The 19,411-nt window shown below is 31.9% G+C and overlaps 1 protein-coding gene across 2 annotated transcripts in view; it reads left to right on the plus strand.

Moving 5' to 3' along the window:
• LOC120775571 (probable G-protein coupled receptor B0563.6) overlaps positions 1–9,382 on the plus strand; it is a 78,972-nt gene extending 69,590 nt beyond the window's left edge. For both annotated transcript variants that reach the window (XM_040105802.1, XM_040105803.1), the window contains exons 5-11: positions 5,916–6,065; positions 6,124–6,217; positions 6,282–6,435; positions 6,501–6,696; positions 6,787–6,881; positions 6,958–7,110; positions 9,105–9,382. In XM_040105802.1, coding sequence (XP_039961736.1) covers positions 5,916–6,065; positions 6,124–6,217; positions 6,282–6,435; positions 6,501–6,696; positions 6,787–6,881; positions 6,958–7,110; positions 9,105–9,221 — 959 coding nt within the window. In that variant the 3' untranslated portion in view covers positions 9,222–9,382. The remainder of the gene's footprint in view (positions 1–5,915; positions 6,066–6,123; positions 6,218–6,281; positions 6,436–6,500; positions 6,697–6,786; positions 6,882–6,957; positions 7,111–9,104) is intronic.
• Positions 9,383–19,411: the final 10,029 nt, after the last annotated feature.

The raw sequence follows: 19,411 nt of genomic DNA on the forward strand, positions 1-19,411 counted from the left end.
TAATAAAATGTTGCGGAATCAGCGACGCCGTGAGCCCACCACTGGTTTGCTGAGTGTTTACAAAATGACTAAATGGAAATATTAAAATCCCATAACGCTAAATCATTTCGCATTAACACGTGCTGCAGAGTAAGTGAGAGGGGGATGAGGCGCCAAAGGTTTAACAATTGGATAATGCCACATGAACCGGCATATTTATTAAATATTGTGAAGCTATATGCAAATGGAGATTCATTTTGCTTTAGTGGAAAATAGGTATTCTCATTCAGCAGTGCTTTTTTCACATTACCGTTATGTGTCCAATGACAACAATTATTTGTACAATGTTTCCCGCCTTAAATGGCAATTTTTGCTTTTGAAATAAATATATTTCCGAGCAAATATTTAATGGCAATTAATGATAATCAAATTAATAAAACATCAGCGCCTGGAAAAAGTTCAGCGACTTTGCATAGAGTTTTTCCCGCTATTGAATATGCTTAATTGACTAATTGGCTGGAATTGAGAGTGGCATGAATGGTGTTTGCTCAATTTGTACACTTTTTGTCGGACACAAATTAGCAAACATTTTAATTTGATTAAATCTGTAATTTGACAATTATACGACTTAAACCATAAGTGATCGGAGGTTGTGATTATTTTGTGCTAATTGGAGAGAAAGCTTTTGCACTTCTTAATATTTGGCATTTATATGAAACATTTACTGTAAGCTTAGTTAATAGCGTATATGCTTAAGGTCTAGTGAAAGAAAATCCATTATTATTTCCATAGCTTTAGTAATCTGTACATGGCGTTGTAGTAGTGCGATCGGGTAACGCTATAGACCATATTTACTTAATATCCAACTTGAAACAAAAAACCATTATGTATTTAGGCTAAGGTCAAGGTTTTATCAGGGATTTCTAATACAAGAAAATATCTATATTGGCGCCAAAGAAGAAAGAGATTCATACTTAAAAAAAATACAGAAACCACAAATTTAATGGAGAAAGTTTATTATCATTCGAAAGAAAACCTTTTGGCATTTATTTTTTGAAGATTATTTCTTTCAAATGTTGGCCGCGCCTACGTCTCAGATGGTCCATCCTTTGAGTCTAATTTTCAATGACTCGTTCGAGCATTTCGACATCCAAAGCCTAAATCGAAGCGAGATTGTCCGCATAGACGTTACACTTTACATATCCCCACAGGAAAAATTCTCACGCCGTCATATCACATTATCCTGGAGCCCAATCGACTGGCCCAAAAAGCATGAAAATATCTGCTCACCGAAGTGTTCGCTCCATTAATTCATTAACTGATTCGATATGTGGGAAGTGGCGCCGACTTGTTGATACCAAATGTCGCCGAGATCAAGAGCTTCAATTTCAGGCATCAAATAGTCGGTTATCATGGCGCGATAACGGTTGCCATTGACGGTTGCGTTCTCACCGTCAACATTTTTGAAGAAATATGGGCCGATGATTCCACCGGCCTACAAACCACACCAAACCGTTGTTTTTCTGGAAGAAATGGCAGCTCTTGAATCTCTTCGTTCCAAGTGCAATAATTGGGGCTCATCGCTGAAAAAAATTTGACTCGCAAACGTCGGATCTTCTTGGAACATTTCAAGAGCCCATAGAGTGAAGCGATGTCGCTTGGGAAACCAAAGAATACTGAAAAATAACATGACAACTTGTCACTACTTATGCGTGAACTGTCAAAAAAGGCTATTGAAAAAATACCTCAACTTGGATCACTCTTTATAATGTCAGGAATTTCCTATACCAGGGAATATCTATCATGATGCTAGAGCAATTAACTTATACTATATGGTTTGCTACGCTAGTTCAGCCTTGGGCCAAGCTTAGAAAGTTACCCTAGGGATAACTTAGCTACTCGTACTAGGGTCCCGACCTTTCGTGACATAGACAGATAAAAATGTGTACTGCTTTTCAAGCTATGTTCTGTTAATAAAAAGACTATCGATTATTATCCCCTGAAGCTTTCCACGAAGTTCGTATTATTCAGTAGTGACCAAGACGAGCTGAGACGTAGGTACTTTTATGCATAGCTGCCATGAACTTTAAATATTACTCATAACTAGCTATAAACTCATAAAGTGAAGAAGCAATGTATGGTATATATTTTGCATAGAGGCAATACAAATATACAATTATGATGCCCTACCCTAATCTAATTTAATCCAGTAATCCATAGACTTGCTATAAACCTCGATTTGAAAGACCCTCAGTGCCTTCAGCAAATTTCAGGTTTTTCGATTTCTGCTAATTTTTGGAGCGCCGTTTGCTAGATAGATATAGAGTTTTGACGTCATTTTCATAAATCTATGGCTATGGTTATCGCTTTATGAAGGTAAGGTCTTCAGCTACGTTGTCAAGCATTACCAACGCATCATCAACCTCTACTATCGTCGTTTTTGCCAAAAATATAGGCCTTTTGGTACGAGTCTAGCAATGACACGCTTCCCACCCATGAGTTGATGAGATATTCTGCTATATCTGTGATCCTAACAGGACGATTTCCAAATACTTTAATTTTGTGGTGGTTGGGCGACTTGACTTGACAATATTTTTATAGCCAACATTTGATTTTATTACTTAAATAAATCTCACTAATTGACATAACTTCTGTAATCTAAACCTCAACTGTCCAAATATTTATCTATCTGTCAGTATCTACATATTCATAAAAAGTTCACAGCTTTCAAGTTATATATATAGACTTCTGCGAAATACTCCTTCAATTTTATTTAAGAAATATGCAAAACACAAATGCTCAATTACCTTACACATATGAATTAAGCGCTGCATGCTACGCACCTGTAACGACTATACATATTATCAACCCCGTTACATAGGTGGGTAAGCATGTCGTTCACTTAACTTGAAAGGTTATAAACTTTGCGCGCAGAACACAACAATGGAAGAGCCCTGAAAGTTGTACGTAAATTTGAGAATACTTGCAACGAGCAGAACCTGCAACAAACAGCCGGCAGACAAAGCAGCACCAGCACAACAAAAGAGTGCAACAACGGTATGAAGGAGACAACGAAGTTATAAGAATGTGCACCCTAACATATGCAACATGTTCACGAAATAATTATTGTTCATTGTTCTTTTCTTTAGTTTCTCATTCTTCCATTAGCCTATGGAAAGGTATAGTTTGCACAATCGGTTAGTCATGTGGCACATGTGTCGATTTTCTTTTATACCCTAAACAGGATATATAAAGTTTGACTTGATGTGTGTAACACTTGCGAGGAAATGTGGGAGACCTTATAAAGTACACATGTATATGTATGTGTATCAACAACGAGACGAGCTGACTCGATTTAGCTATGTCGGTCTATCTGTCCGTCTGTCCCTCAGTATTTGAGATATCAATATGAAATTTTGCACACGCATTTTTCTCATCAAGAAACTTGGCTTGGATTTTTGAGACAAAGCCCTTTTTTATACCCTTTTATGCCATACAAAATTCACCTGTGAATGGTATTATAGCTTCAGAGCAGGCGTAGTTAACTTTATTCTTGTTTTATTTTTGTTTAGTATATATTCTTATGGGAATCTGTGAATATTTGTGTAGCCTTTAGAAGACGTAGAGATTTTTACTGTAATTGCCCGAAATTGTGGTAAAGTGTGCCATCATCAATCAAGTAAGAAATGTTGCAAGCTGTGTAAGATTTATAAGTGTGCCACAAAGTTTGCAACAGCTCAGTCTTTCTTTGACCCTCATAGGAAAAACGATTTTCGTTCTCCATACAATTTTTGTTGAATTTACTGCGATTCTAATACCAATTATTTTGATTTTTAAAAAAGCTGTGAGTACGGAAAATTTAATTTTATAGCGAAAATACTTGGACAAACATACGAAAGCACTTACATATATACGTATTCTCGGTCAGAAGTTTGTTGGGAAGCAGCGCAGCACTGGAAAGTGTTGCCAGAGGTAGGCAACTTCACTACTACTGGGTACCAGACCACAAAGGCATCGAGGGCAATGAATTAGTGGAGGAGATTGCCAAGAATGGTATACGGCTAGAACCCGAAAAATTGTTCAATATTGCAAAAACCATGCATTTTCTATAGGACGATCTGGACAGAAGCATGGTAAAGAAAATCAAAACTCGAAGGAACGAGCTAACTGGGTGCAAACTGCAAAAGTCTGCAAAACGGTAAATCGGAAGTACACAAAAGTCCTATTGGTACTCGTTAGAAAAGACTGTAGCAACATGAACGGAATACTAACTGGTCACTGGGCCGGACAGATCGAGAAGACTGAAGGAAATGTCTAGAGCAAGACACCAGGGAAACAATGGAGCATCTTTTACGCATTTATCTCGCATTATCAAAACTACGCTGTAAGCATCTGGGGTCCTCACGGTATGATACACTAGAAGAGATATCCATAATGAGGCCGCAGAGTCTGTTAAAATTCGAGTCAAGCGCAGGCACCTTAAGGCTAATTACTCCACATGCACCTAGCAACTGAACTCAATATTGTATATCAAAGAACCAAAACTGGTCTATGTGTGGCTAACTGGCCTACCAGATTTACCTAACCTATACATATTAACAGTATTTGTTTATAAAGTTTAAAAAAATTAGTTATTCCTAAAAAGAACTTTACACTGAAATTTCCTACAAGGTATTAATTGCACCTAAATATATGAGTTTTTGTATTTGACTTCCACTATTTTCTTATATTTGTGAGAGTTTACATTTCCATTGTTTACTGTGTTTGTATACAACCAACACAAGTCACTTAGGCATACAAAATCTAATGAAAGATAAAATAATTTATAGACCTCCAAGTATTAAATAGACATATTGAAGTCGAAACCTTTTGATCTGTGTTATGTCAGCTGATTTACATTGATCAAGGAAAAGAGGGACAAGGCATAAATCTAAGTAGAATTACGGTTATAAGGGGGGATTCAAGTAAACCAAGTACTTTTTCCAATAGCCACTTTTCGACAGATCACGCTTGAGTCGTGTTAAACTGTCATGTTATTTCGTTCAGTATTGTTTGGCATTTTATCATACACACGAGTATAAAGGCTGACGTATGGAACGACTTGGCGCATTTTTCGTCGAGATCTTAAATAGAAAACGTATAAAATACAGCTTGTGCAAGACTGTAGCAGCTCGACTTTCCCAACCGACATCGCTTAAAAGGCTCTTGAAAAGTTCCAAGAAGATCCGACGTTTTCGAACCAAATTTTGTTCAGCGATGAGGCTCATTTTTAGCGCAATGAGTATAGATATAAACAAACAAAATTGCCGTTTTTGGGACAAAGAACAACCTGAAGAGATTCAAGAGCTGACATTTCTTCCAGAAGAAATAACGGTTGGGTGTGGTTTGTGGGCCGGTGGAATCATCGGTTCATATTTCTTCAAAAATGATGCCAGTGAAAAGGCGACCGCTATCGCGCCATGATAACCGACTATTTGAAGCCTGAAATTGAAGCTCGAGATCTAGGTGGTTTTTGGTTTCATAAAGACGATGCATTTTCCCACAAATTGCATCAATCAATGGATGTATTGATAGAACACATCGGTAAGCAGATAACTTCACGTTTTGACCACCAAGATCATGTAATATCACACCGTTAGACCACTTCCTGTGGGAATATGTAAAACCTAAAGTCTATGCGGACAATCCCGCTTGGATTCAAGCCTTGGAGCAAAACAACACGCGTCATAAAGATTACCCAATTCGAAGTTTCTGTGTTTTTTTCTGCGTTTTACAAACAACGTGACAAATTTAATATACCCTATTCGGGGGGTGTAACAATTTCGAATCATATGTATCAGCCAAGGGTTAAGAAATATGTAATATTTTATCTTAATAACTAATAATTAAAAATAGCTATGTAACCGCATTATAACTTATTTAAATTTGAATTTCAGCCTATTCTACTGCAGCGCTGTTAGCTATCGTCTTCGCCATACCCTTCGGTATGCGCATGCTGGTGCACAAAGATCGCGGACGTTGGGAAGAATTCGGACCCGCCTTCTACACAGCGCATCTGGAGCTTTTTCTTGGCAACGGTTGTTTGGGTAAGACACCAACTATTGCAAAATATCACTGGAGTTCAATTTTATAAATACATTCCAGGTGTGGGTGTTATGATGCTGCTGGTGCTAACCATCGAAAGATATGTCTCCGTGTGTCATCCAGGCTTTTCACGTCCCGTCATGGGACCACCTGGGTAAGTTAAATACTTTGTTATAGCGCTTCTGCTTCTACATACAAATTATTACTATACTTTCTAGCATTGTTGTGTTCCTAACCACACTCGTCACTTTCATCATTTACACGCCAAGCGTGTTTCGTGGTGTCCTAGTCAAGTGTATATTACACTCAGATGGCAACTATGTTTACTTTCGACGTGATAATAATGAATTCCTAAAGACGCTTTTTTATTCGGTAAATGAGCTGAACCCCCGCAATCATTGCAAAAGCTCTGAAATATTTCTTTTTCCTTTCCATAGGTCTACAAAGTAATGCTCGAGGTGATATTCAAACTAATACCGACTGTATTGATCGCTGGTTTAAATATGCGCATTATGTTGGTGTATCGAAAGACTTGTCAACGACGGCGTGAGATGCTGATTTCGCGCTCGAACTGTGTACGCGATGAGGATCCAAGAAAATTCGCCGAAGAACGGAGGTTATTCTTGTTGCTAGGTATGCCATAAATACAATGTGTTTAACAAACATAAAAATTAATAAGTTAAAATAAAAATTATAAGCCCTGACCCTTTCATGCGTCTTTAGGTAGTACATCAATATTGTTCCTCGTTTGCGTCTCCCCTATGGCCATTGTACATATGACGATTGCTTCCGAAGTATTGCCGAACTTTTCATTTCAGGTTTGTACGAGTATATAGTCGCTGATAACAAACAATATAAATTTCTAAATCAATTTATTTTGCTTTTTTTTTACAGGTGTTTCGAGCATTAGCAAATTTAATGGAACTCACAAACTATTCTATAACATTCTACATATATTGTCTATTCAGCGAGGATTTTCGAAATACGCTGATACGCACTATCAAATGGCCTTGGGTTAGAACGAAATTGTGTCATCATGTCGATGAGGTGGGTTAAAATATTAATTAAAATTCAATATAGTAATAACTCCTTCGGTAATAATTATAAACTTTCTTAAGACTTTAAGTAGGCCAACCATTATTACTAACATATTTGTGGTAATTCATATTGTAAAATTCATATCACGGAGAATCATGGATTGTTATTCCGACTAACCTGACTAAATTAGATTTTTCTACTCACGGTGAAGGTATAGCAAAGAGAGATCGCAACCGATTGTTCAGATTTCTGAATTTCCTTTTAAAGATAACCCCTTGAACTTTTCGTAAATTTTTTTAGAACAATGGGAAAAAAATATGCTACTCAATGGGTTATTATATCCTGAACAGTGCATGTTATTTTGCCACGAAATTTGTAACAGCAAGGAGGAAACATCCGAGATCCTTTAAATTATATCTATAGAGATCAGCGTAATGTCGATTTAGCATCCGAAGAATTTTTTCAGAACGCATTACAATTCGCGTATACCTTTGAAGCCATAATGCCCCATATATACTTTCAATGGGATTACAATCTGGACTATAGTACATACGAACCAGTACAATGTATTGGTTTCTTTGTCAAAGTATAGATCTTTAATACATATGTACATGCGATTATATATGTATTATGCAGTGACAGTACGAAAGGTGCTTTAAATTCCGTCAAATATTTGGTCAAGCATATCTTTCAATATGCACAATGTCTTGTTGCCATCCGTAGAGGGCCAAACCTAAACGATATAGGCTAATTCAGAATAGCAAAAGGTTTTTTCGAGGAACTTATCACGCATAACGATGGTCGTGGTACTGCCCGATTTTGGCTAAACTTAGTAAGATACACTTTTTCATATTCCTATGTAACAGTATGAAATTGAACGAAATCGGACTACAACCACGCCTACTTCCCATATAACACAATTTTAAATTCCATCCGAATTTTTGGACCCTAGTACCTGTAGTTGACTTTTGATCGAAAATATTGGTCAATGTGCGAAACATATAATTGAAAATCAGGGAAACCATTCTCTGACAATGGTATGTCTGTCTGTCAAAAATGGGTTAAATTGAACCAATTCTTAGGCCCCATATACTTAATATAAAGATTTTCAAACTTCGGCGTGACTTTATACTTTTTACCGCACATATCGGCCAATATGTCAGTTATCCCAATGAAAATAAGAGAGCGTGTTTTATTCATAACAGATTATCTTTGCGTCTAAAATAGATACATTTCAGCGGAAACCTGACCTAGCTCCTATTTAACTAACATCAGGATTTTCGAACATCCGGGTGGCTTTACTCTATGATGGGTTTTACACCCTTAAGTATTTCCCTGACTTTGATTCTTGCAAGTTGCAAGAGTATAAAATGTTCGGTGGCACCCGAATTTAGCCCTTACTTACATGTTTATTATCCATTATTATTTGAGTTGCAAATTATCATTACTTTCTCGTGTAATTAAAAACAGTTGCAAAATTTTGTAAAAATTTATTATTTTTATACCCAAAGCGACTTGTATCTAATCAAACGTCTATTTACGTTCTGACTTTTCACATTTATAAAGGCGTCACTAAGACGAAACAACAAGACCGAGTGCACCGTTAAGACTATAACTGTGTTCACTTACTGCTTAGCTGTACTACACTTTTGTTAAAAAAAAAATATATATTTCAAAAATTTTAAGTGCGTTTTATTCAATGTCTGTGGCAGTAGTTGCCATACCAACAGAACGATTAGAATCAAGCCCTTGTATGGAAAACAGTTTTACTTGACAAGAAATCTTAACGAGATTTGGCACAGGTTATTATACTAGGTAACGGTAGAAATTGTTCAGATCGGACAACTACATATACAAATAGAACGATCGGAATCAAGTTTTTGAACGAAAAACATTTTCGCACATTTGTTTCAGTGCAACCGAATTCAATATTTTTTCTTTAAATAATTTAACCACATAAGGAATAAACTATAAATTATTAATGCCATTATTTTACCTTACAGATTTCAAATGCACGAGCAACACCGTTAATGCATTTCAACAAAATAGCATTACGTAATCACCATATAACGACGACATCGGGGGTGTGTACCGGCATGGGACGATCAAGTAGCATTTGATTTGTTATGTGCATAGCATCGTAACAAAAAAGTTATAAAAAAATTATAATTATACGCATATATGTACATGGTAACTCAACGATCGAATGTAATTATGATAATTCCTATTGAAGTTGAAACATAAGAAAATAATTTAGAATGTAGAACTACATTTTGGAAAAGTAAATATTATAAATATATATTATATATTTAAATAAAGATAAATAATATATTTATTAAATTTCTTATAGATGAGTAAATTATTGTTGAATAGTGATGTTGCGTATTGTTTAAAAATGTACAGTACTTAATTAATACTGATGTTACTAGCTTAAAAATTATATTAATTAAATTATATTAAATTTTTTGTTAATATTTGAACGCGCAGCGTAAATTAGATGTTATATAGTACATAGGAATGCAATTAATAATTACTAATTATCACATCAACTTTTTCTTATCATAATCTGTGTTCATATTATGTGAAAAATGATATATGTATATTTGAATATAAAAGTTAATGAAGAAACGCTTAGCACTTAGAAATATTTAAATAACTAGGAAATATATTAATAAGAGACATATAATATATAATTATTATGATAAACATGCTACTGATTTTTTGTTGATAATAAATTCATGTAAATATGAAATATAATTGTTACTTTAGTAATTAATGAAGTTAAAGTAGTATATTGTATATTTGAAAAATAAAATTGCTCATTTGCGAAAACAGGCTTATATAGGAAGCAAATAACTAGATAAAAAAGGTCAAATTCAAGATAATGTGCTGCTTCATATATTTGAAAAAAATATAATAATAATAATAAAATAATAATGATGTTGGATTTACAAATATTATTTTTTATAGTGGTATAGTAGTACTAAAATAATTTTTAAAATATTCCAGTAAAATATTTCAAAAAAAAACATTTTAATGACATTTCATTTTTTGAAAAGTAACTGGGACTTAAAATTTCAAAAACAGAAAAACCATAGTTACTTAGAAACTACGGCTTTGAAATTAATTTATGTTCTTTTCTTCTATTATTTTAAAAACAGAAAAAAATCTTAAAACAACAATATGTTTTTTATTAATTGACCCAATATGAATTGAGTCTCATTATATTGTTATGTACATACTATATTCCTGATAATTATATGGCTTACATAGTCAAACTGCGAACTATATGTATATTATAAATGTACATACATACATAGCTAATACTTAAATTTAAGAGTATCAGTTAAAAAATGTATCTAAAATGTGCCACAAAAAATATATATACAAATATATAAAATTCAAATAAATATAAAATATTTAAAATTTCATCAGGCGTTCTTTCTTTCAATTCGAGTATATATTTTACGGGTGTGGCTAAGTCATCATTTCCTTTTATGGTTATTAATTTTTATTTATTATTAATTCAGAATGTATAAATAAAGCTCAATCACTCAATTTAATTAATAATTTGGCAATGAAAAATATTTCAAAAAAAATGAATAAAGGGGTTAAAACATCTAGACAGTGACCCATAACCAGGTTTGCGAATTTTTTAATACCAAAATTTCAAAATTGAAAAACGAATTTTTAACCCTTACATCGGAATCAAGAAATAGAACTTAATTTTTTTTCTAAGATTTGTTTTTTTTTTTTAATCCGGTGTTTGGTATTTAAGAATTATTTTTAATTGTTATTTCGCATTGCGGAATTAATTTTTTTTATTATATAATACAGTATTTGGGTTTACAAAACAAATAATAATACTTCAAACGTTAATTCAATATATTCAATATATGTGCATATATTTACCTCAAAGAAAAAATCAGCTTTAAATAATACTAATGCATACTATGTAATACATGTATGTATGTATGTATATCTGGGGGAAAATTAGCTTATGGCTAGGACTGCAAAAAATACATTAAACAGACATTTGAATTATTATTTAATAAAATGTTTTTATTTATTATGTAATCCCAAAATGCCAAATACCGGATTAAAAAATTAAAATACTATTTAATTCCAAAAATCGGATTATAAATTAAATATGAAAATTGTAATCCTAAATAGAGTAAATACGTAATCTTAAAATCTTTTATTAAAAATCGTACCCCTGTTTATGTTGGTTATAAAATTTTCAAAATATCGAATTTGGTTACAATTTAATCATAATCCGTTCAAGAAACACTTTGGTCAACTGTACATGTACATATAATTCAAAATATATACATATGTATGTACTATATATTTTTCATATACAGTTGAACTCCCTAACTCGAATCCCCATAATATACCAGAACAATTTCGAGTTCGGGAATTTGACTTCTACTTCAAGAGATCGAATTATGGAAGTTCAACTGAATTATCTTTATTTATCAATTTTTTTATTTTAATTATTTTTCCATTTGTTTATTTTAATAAAATTTAGTAAAATTTAAATATGATTTAGTCTATTTCAAATTATTGGCATAAAAGATGGTGTGAAACTACGCTAACCTTTCATGGGTGAGCCAGCCTTTGGAGACAATCTTATCTACGCACCAGCGTTGACTTTTCATTGACCAATGACTATAGTACACAGCTAATGCAAAGAATACTTAATGGTTTCTACCCATACTACTTATAAACCAGAATTGAGTTTACAAAGCTTAAGCTTACCTTATCATAGCAAACAACCGCATTAGTTAATGGCCTCAGCGCCATCTAATGCAACTTTGGGTGCGATTTATTTCAATAGAATTTAGTTTCAACCGACCGATTTACCGATTTAATTTGTTGTTAATTTTTATTAGCACTTTTAATTTTCACAAAACACTTGCACATTATTTAAACATGAGCACTTCACTTTCTTTGGCTCTTCTTTATATGATAGCCTCTACATAATATGAGCCAATATTTCACTCATTCAACCAAAAGCACTGCCTTCGCGGCCATTTTGAATGCACTTGTGGCTTCACTTTTCTGCAGCACATACACTTTGCGTTACCTCGGCATATTTTGCATTTTGAGCAAAATCTTTTATTTATTACACTTAACACTTATCACTCATAACACTATAAACACTAAAACTCTATTTTAATTAAATTAGATCACTTTATCACAATTACAATTAAATTATTCACTTTGATTACATTTTCACAACCGCACGCTTGAACTTGAACTCGAATACTGAACGTTCGTTCACTCACTGGAAGGGTCCTTTTGGAAGATTTTGGAAGTTGCACAGTGGCGTCTGCACGGATGTGCTCTCTTTGTCGTTAACAATTTTTTTTAATTTCCGTCTAAACCGGAAAATAAAAAATCGAAAGTTATCGAAAAGTTACAAAAAAAAAATTTAAACCTTTTTACAAAATTTGAATGAAAGTTTTATAAACAAGAGTTTTGGTATTTAATGAAAAAAATACGGAATTATAATATATAAAAATTAATAACATATTATTAATATTAAAAATTATTATCCATAAATACCAAAAATATATATGTACATATGTACATTTTAATACAAAAGTCTGCATCATTACCTATGACATGTGTTGCAAATATTGTATTGAAAATGTAATTTAAAATCGGTATAGCCGGATATCTCCCATAAATGACAAATTTCATGAACACATCGTTTTCATTAATATTTTCATACAAAGACCTTTCCTATAGCCGGACATGAACATGTTCCAATGACCAGGCACAGACACTATTTTGGTAATATTTCATTAAAATTATCAGTGATAAAAGGACAAGACTTCATAAAATGTGCAAAGAAAACTGTGTAAAATTTATAATTCCCGTTTTTATTTTAAATCTTATTAATATGTGAAGTTCTGGGACGAATTCTTTTAAGAACAATACGCAAAATGATCACATCAAACAAATTGACTTGAGCGGCCACGGTCTGGTTTGCGGAGGTTTAACGGAAACTAAGGGAATAATTGTCATTCGTTCACTCCTGGCTGACATTTACTCGCATTTATTTATTCAGTAGTAATATAATTCTGAGTTACAGCTTCTGACTCTAAGAATACATTTCAAACACACGATTTTGCCATACTCGCATATGTGGACAATTCCTGTAGCCGGACTAAAACACGTCGAGGTGATAGTTCGATTATAAGGAATTTCACTAAATATAAATGATCAGGGTACGCTCAGTGTCCGTCCGTCTGTCTGTATATACGTGAATCGTTTTCTCCGCAAGGGTAACTTGTTTGAAACTCCGATATCGGGCTACTGCAGAAAAATAAAGCAGTCATACAAACAACTAAAATCAAGATCTTTCAAGGAAAACGCTTTTATTTGGCAAGAAGCCTTCATAAATTATGTTTTTAACTTTCCATTCTGATTTTGCAATTAACAAATAAAATTTTAAATTTTTGAACCGAAATATTGTAGATCAAAATTTAATTTCATAACAATTAGAATTAAAAATTGGAAATCGAGTACTTAATTCAAAATTTTTTAGTGAAAAAATTCGCAACCCCGACTAGGAAAAATCTGAAATAAATCAGTTATCGATCTTTGTCGAGTTTTACGGTTTAATTGAAAACTGCACTGTAAAAATCTTCAAGGACGTGACTGTTCAACTTCCAATTGCCAAAACCTTCCGAGCATATCAAACGAACATCAAATCGGCAATTGCCAGAGTCAATTCAATTCAATACCGCAGCAAAGGCAATAGCTTTTAGTTGAGTACTTCTTTGAAATGTGAGGAGCGTAAAGTGAGGGAAAAATAAATTAAATCAATATACATAAATAGTAATAAATTAATTTGGCATAAGAATTCCATCAACAAAATGGAAATGCAACTATGTGAAGCAAATGAGTGCATTCAGCGCAAAGCTAAAAGTTATCATAGATGGCGCTAAAAAGTGTTTAATCTTCTAATCACTTGGGTATGGGTAAAGCTCACTTATGAAAATCATCAATTGTATTGTATAATATCAGCAACTATTTTCAGCAATGATTTAATTAGCAGCATCATCTAACGCAACTTTCTTCATTAGTTAATTTGTTTTCTCCTTGATTGGTTTTATTTCCATTTCTCTTCGTATTTTTAACTTTCTCACTGTTTTAACATGTGTCTTACATTGTGTCGGCTAATTTAAGATTAAATAATAAAATTTTTACTAAGAGTACTTTTGTTTTCAATGTATGTATGTATGTGTCGGCAGCTATTTGGAAGTTTGGATATGGGAAATTGCATAGTGGCCTCCGCACGGATGTTCTTTTAATGTCGTTAAAGCTTTTTTCGTGCATACCGGAAAATATTAAATTGTCGATAATTTTTAAACACTTTTTGACGACATATGTTAAAATTATTAATTTAAAAGTATGTATTAAGGTTTTTGGAGAACTTCATAAAATTTCATATTCGGCTGATGGCAGTAATAAATGAATTTAACATATGTCCATACAAATCGTTGAAAAAAATATTAACTGCTATTTTACAATTGATGTTTGTGCCATGTGAGCTTTACCCAAACCCAAGTGCCTAGAAGATTAAACAAATGTGCAGCTTTTTAGCGCCACCTATCACAACTTTTAGCTTTGCGCTGAATTCACTCATTTGCTTCACATAGTTGCATTTCCATTTTCTCAATGGAATGCTTTGCCAAAATTACAATAAATGTATTTATTTATAACAGTTTATGCACATTGGTTTCATTTATTTTTCACTCACTTTACGTTGCTCACATTTCAAAGAAGCACTCAACTGAAAGCTATTGCCTTTGCAGCGATATTGCATAGAGTTGAGTCGTGCAATTGCCGATCTGATATTCGTTTGATGTGCACGGAAGGTTTTGCCGATTGGAAGTTGAACAGTCATGTCCCTGAAGAGTTTTACTTGTTGTTGATAACTGCTTTATTTCAGATTATAGCTAGTCGGGAGTGCGCATATTTAAAAAAAAAATTTGAATTAAATATACGATTTTCCAATTTTCAATTCCAATAGTTATAAAATTAAACTTTGATCCAAAATATTTCGGTTTAAAAAATTTAAATTTTAATTTTAAATTGTAAAATAAATGCGAGCCAATGTCAACCAGAAGTTGTTTGTATTCGGTCATTGGAACGTTTTCATGTCTGGCTATAGGAAAGGATTTTCTATGCAAATATTAAAATTTGTTCGGTTATGGGAGGTGTCCGGGTATACGGACTACGTACCACATTTATAAGGTTTTCGACGCTTTCTCTTGGGTGTTACAAACTTTGTGGCAAAATGATAGTAGTTAACAATTGTTCATTGTATAAAAATGATGTAGATATATGTACATACATATGTATGTATGTTATTTCAATTATTTTTTAACGCATTATTTGCAACCCAGATCATATAAAATGAATTGGATTTTTATATTTAAATTAATATTTTTTTTAGTATCTATGGATGATAATTTTTAATATTAATAATATGTTCCTAAATTTTACATGATTAAGTATTATCTTAATTAAAAACCAAAATTCTTGTTTATAATAACTTTCATTCAAATTTTGTAAAAAAGTTTAAAATATTTTTTGTAATTTTTCGATAACTTTCGATTTTTTATTTTCCGGTTTAGACGGAAATTAAGAAAATTGTTAACGACAAAAAGAGCACATCCGTGCAGACGCCACTGTGCAACTTCCAAAACCTTCCAAAAGGACCCTTCCAGTGAATGCATGAACCTTCAGTATTCGATGTAAAGTTCAAGCGTGCGGTTGTGAAAATGTAATCAAAGTGAATATTTAATTTGTAATTGTGATAAAGTGATCTAATTTAATAAATATAGTGTTTTAGTGTTTAAAGTGTTGTGAGTGATATGTGTGAAGTGGAATAAATGAAGCTTTTGCCCAATGTGTAAAATATGCCGAGGTAATGCAAAGTGTATGTGCGGCAGAGAAGTGAAGCCACAAGTGCATACAAAATGGCCGCGAAGGCAGTGCTTTTAGTTGAATGAGTGAAATATTGGCTCATTTTAGCTATCATATAAAGAAGAGCCAAAGAAAGTGAAGAGTTCATGTTTAAATAATGTGCAAGTGTTTTCTGAAAAGTAAAAGTGCTAATAGAAATTAACAACAAATTAAATCGGTAAATCGGTCGGTTCAAACTAAATTCTATTGAATTATACGCACTTAAAGTTGCATTAGATGGCGCTGGGATCATTAACTAATGCGGTTGTTTGCTATGATAAGGTAAGCTTAAGCTTTGAAAACTCAATTATGGTTTATAAGTAGTATGGACAGAAACCATTCAGTTTTCATTGCATTAACTGGTGTGAGCATGTACTAATTGGTTAATGAAAAGTCAACGCATGTCTTAGATAATATAAAATATATAATATAATGTATGTATATTAACGTATGAATGGTTAGCATTGTTTCACACCATCCATTATACCAATAGCTTTAAATGAAATAAATCATTGTTAAATTTAACCAAATTTTAATTAATATAACCAAATGGAGAACAATTAATATAGATAGTACAGTCGAGCTTCCATAGCTCGAACTTCTATAACTCGCACTCTTGAAATGGAAATAAAAGTTAAATTTCATACAAATTTGCTTGGATAACTCGAAGTTTCTCTAAACCGAAGTTGTTTTTGTCTATTATGGGGACTCGAGTTAGGGAAGTTCAACTGTATATGAAAAATATAGGTATTATATGTATGGTTAAACAAAGTTTTTCCTGAGTGAATTATGGTTAAATTGTAACTAAATTCGACACTTTGAAAATTGTATAATCACAATAAACAGGATTGCGAATTTTAATTATGTAGAGAATTTAAGATTATGTACATATTTACGATACTTATAGTATGACTACAATTTTCATATTTAATTATTAATCGGATTTTTGGAATTAAATAGTATTTTAATTTTTCAATCCGGTATTTGGCATATTGGGATTACATAATAAATAAAAATATTTTATTAAATAGTAATTCAAATATCTGTTTAATGTATTTTTTGTAATCTTAGCCATAAGCTAATTTTCCTCCAGACATACATTCATACATACATATATTATAATGCAATAAATATTTGTGTCATAATTAATTAATTCTATCATTAATATTTTGTCGAAAATATACGTATTGAATTGATTTAATTAACATTTGAAGTATTATTTTTTATTTTGTTATCTCAAATACCGTATTAAAAAGTAAAAAAAGATCGGAATCCAACTAAGCTAAAAAAATATTTTTTAATACAAACTACCGGATTGAAAAAAATTAAAAAAATTTGAAATAAAAATTGAAGTTTTATTTCTTAATTCCAGTAATTTAATTCTAGGATTAAAAATTCGTTTTCCAATTTTGGAAATTTTTGTATTAAAAATTTCATGCAACCCTGAAAGTTATGTCTTAACTTGTCTACAATTCTTGGCACTTTTATTATCCTATGATTATCAATTTGGAATATTTTCATTGCCAAATTATTAATTAAATTGCTTGATTGAACTTTACTTACGCATTCTGAATTATTAATTAATAAAAATTATTAACAATATAAGTTAATGACGACTTAGCCATACCCGTAAAATATATAGATACTCGAATTGAAAGAAAGAACGCCTGATGAAATTTTAAATATTTTATCTTTATTTGAATTTTATACATTTGTATATATATTTTTTGTGGCACATTTTAGATAAAGTTTTTAACTGATACTCCTAAATTTAAGTATTAGCTATGTATGTATGTACATTCGTAATATATACAAGTATACCTTCGCAGTTTATTCCTATGTAAGTCATTTAATTATCAGAATATAGTATATACATAATAATATATTGAAACTTAATTCATGCTATGTCAATTTATAAAAAGATATTGTTGTTTCAAGATTTTTTTTTATAATAAAAGGAAAGAACAAAATTAAATTTCAAGCCGCAGTTTCTAAGTAATTTTGGTTTTGTGTGTTTTGAAATTTTAAGTACCAGATTACTTTAAAAAAATTAGAGGTCATTCAAATTATTATTTTTTTTTTTTTTTGAAAAAAGCTTAACTACTGTAAAGAAATGATAATAGTGCAAATCCAACAGTGTCATTTATTTTATTTTTTTTAAATAAATGAAGCAGCTTTACCTATTTTGAATATGACCTTTTCTGTTATTTTCTTCCTAAATATATGTCTGTTTTTCATAAATGAGCAATTTTAGTTTTCCAATATGCAATATACGTCTTTAACTTGGATTGATGTATTGGAAACTTCATAATTTCATATTTGGCTAAGTATCATTATTAAATAATTATTCTCTAGTTTCATGTAACTTTAGATTAAACTTTCCAATATTAAATTAACTTACTACAATTTGTTCTATCAGTGTATTTTGAAAAACGAAATAAGAAGTTTTGACACATATGCTTTTATAAAGGACACCCTAATATACATATTTTTAACTCAATTGGGGGATCTCGTATTTCATTCTTACCAAAACGTATCGGGAAAACGTTTACTAATTTACTTGAATAAAAAATAGTCTCTATGACTTCTTTTGCAAGAACGAAATCAAAGAACCCAATTTTCGAGTACTTTTTACACTAAATTAAGTCATATGTCATGTATAGTAAGTTCAATATTTACTTCAAAAGCTTGAAGAGAGTCTGGGTTGTTGCTAAAGACCAATGACTTCAAATAACCCCACAATACTGTCAATTTTGGTGATTGTTCGTTCATGAATAATTTATGGATTTTCTTCCTATACAGACGCAAATGAGTCCTCATCGGGGAAGATGATTTTCTTAAAAAATCATGTAACTTTCCACAATTTTATACGCATGCAAACCAAGCCGAAATTCATTTTTTTAAAATCCTCCAGGATGTGATTTGAGTTAGTCCGTCAATTCATGAGAACGTCTTAGAATCGACAAATTGCGATCTTCCGCAACATTTGCCTGAACGGCAGCAATATTTTCATTACATATTTGTTTATGATTAAATTGTAAACATTACTGAATGCAATGAAAAAAAATTGCAGATCATGACATATTAAAAATCATATATCCCTTTTGGAAGACCCGGTATATCTGCTATTGAGTTTTAATTAATTGATGTTATTTTCTTGCTAAAAAAGTTAACTTCGGCAGTACTGTAGCCCAGTACCCAACACTGGTGTGTTTCTTTTAGCATAAAGTGATATGAAAATATCTTTATCTTGATTTTTATCGATCAGTTTGTTTGACAGCTATATACTAAAGTGGATGAAATGGATTCATTTCCATATGTA

This window comes from Bactrocera tryoni, chromosome 4 (assembly GCF_016617805.1).
Source record: "Bactrocera tryoni isolate S06 chromosome 4, CSIRO_BtryS06_freeze2, whole genome shotgun sequence".
Lineage (NCBI taxonomy): Eukaryota > Metazoa > Arthropoda > Insecta > Diptera > Tephritidae > Bactrocera > Bactrocera tryoni.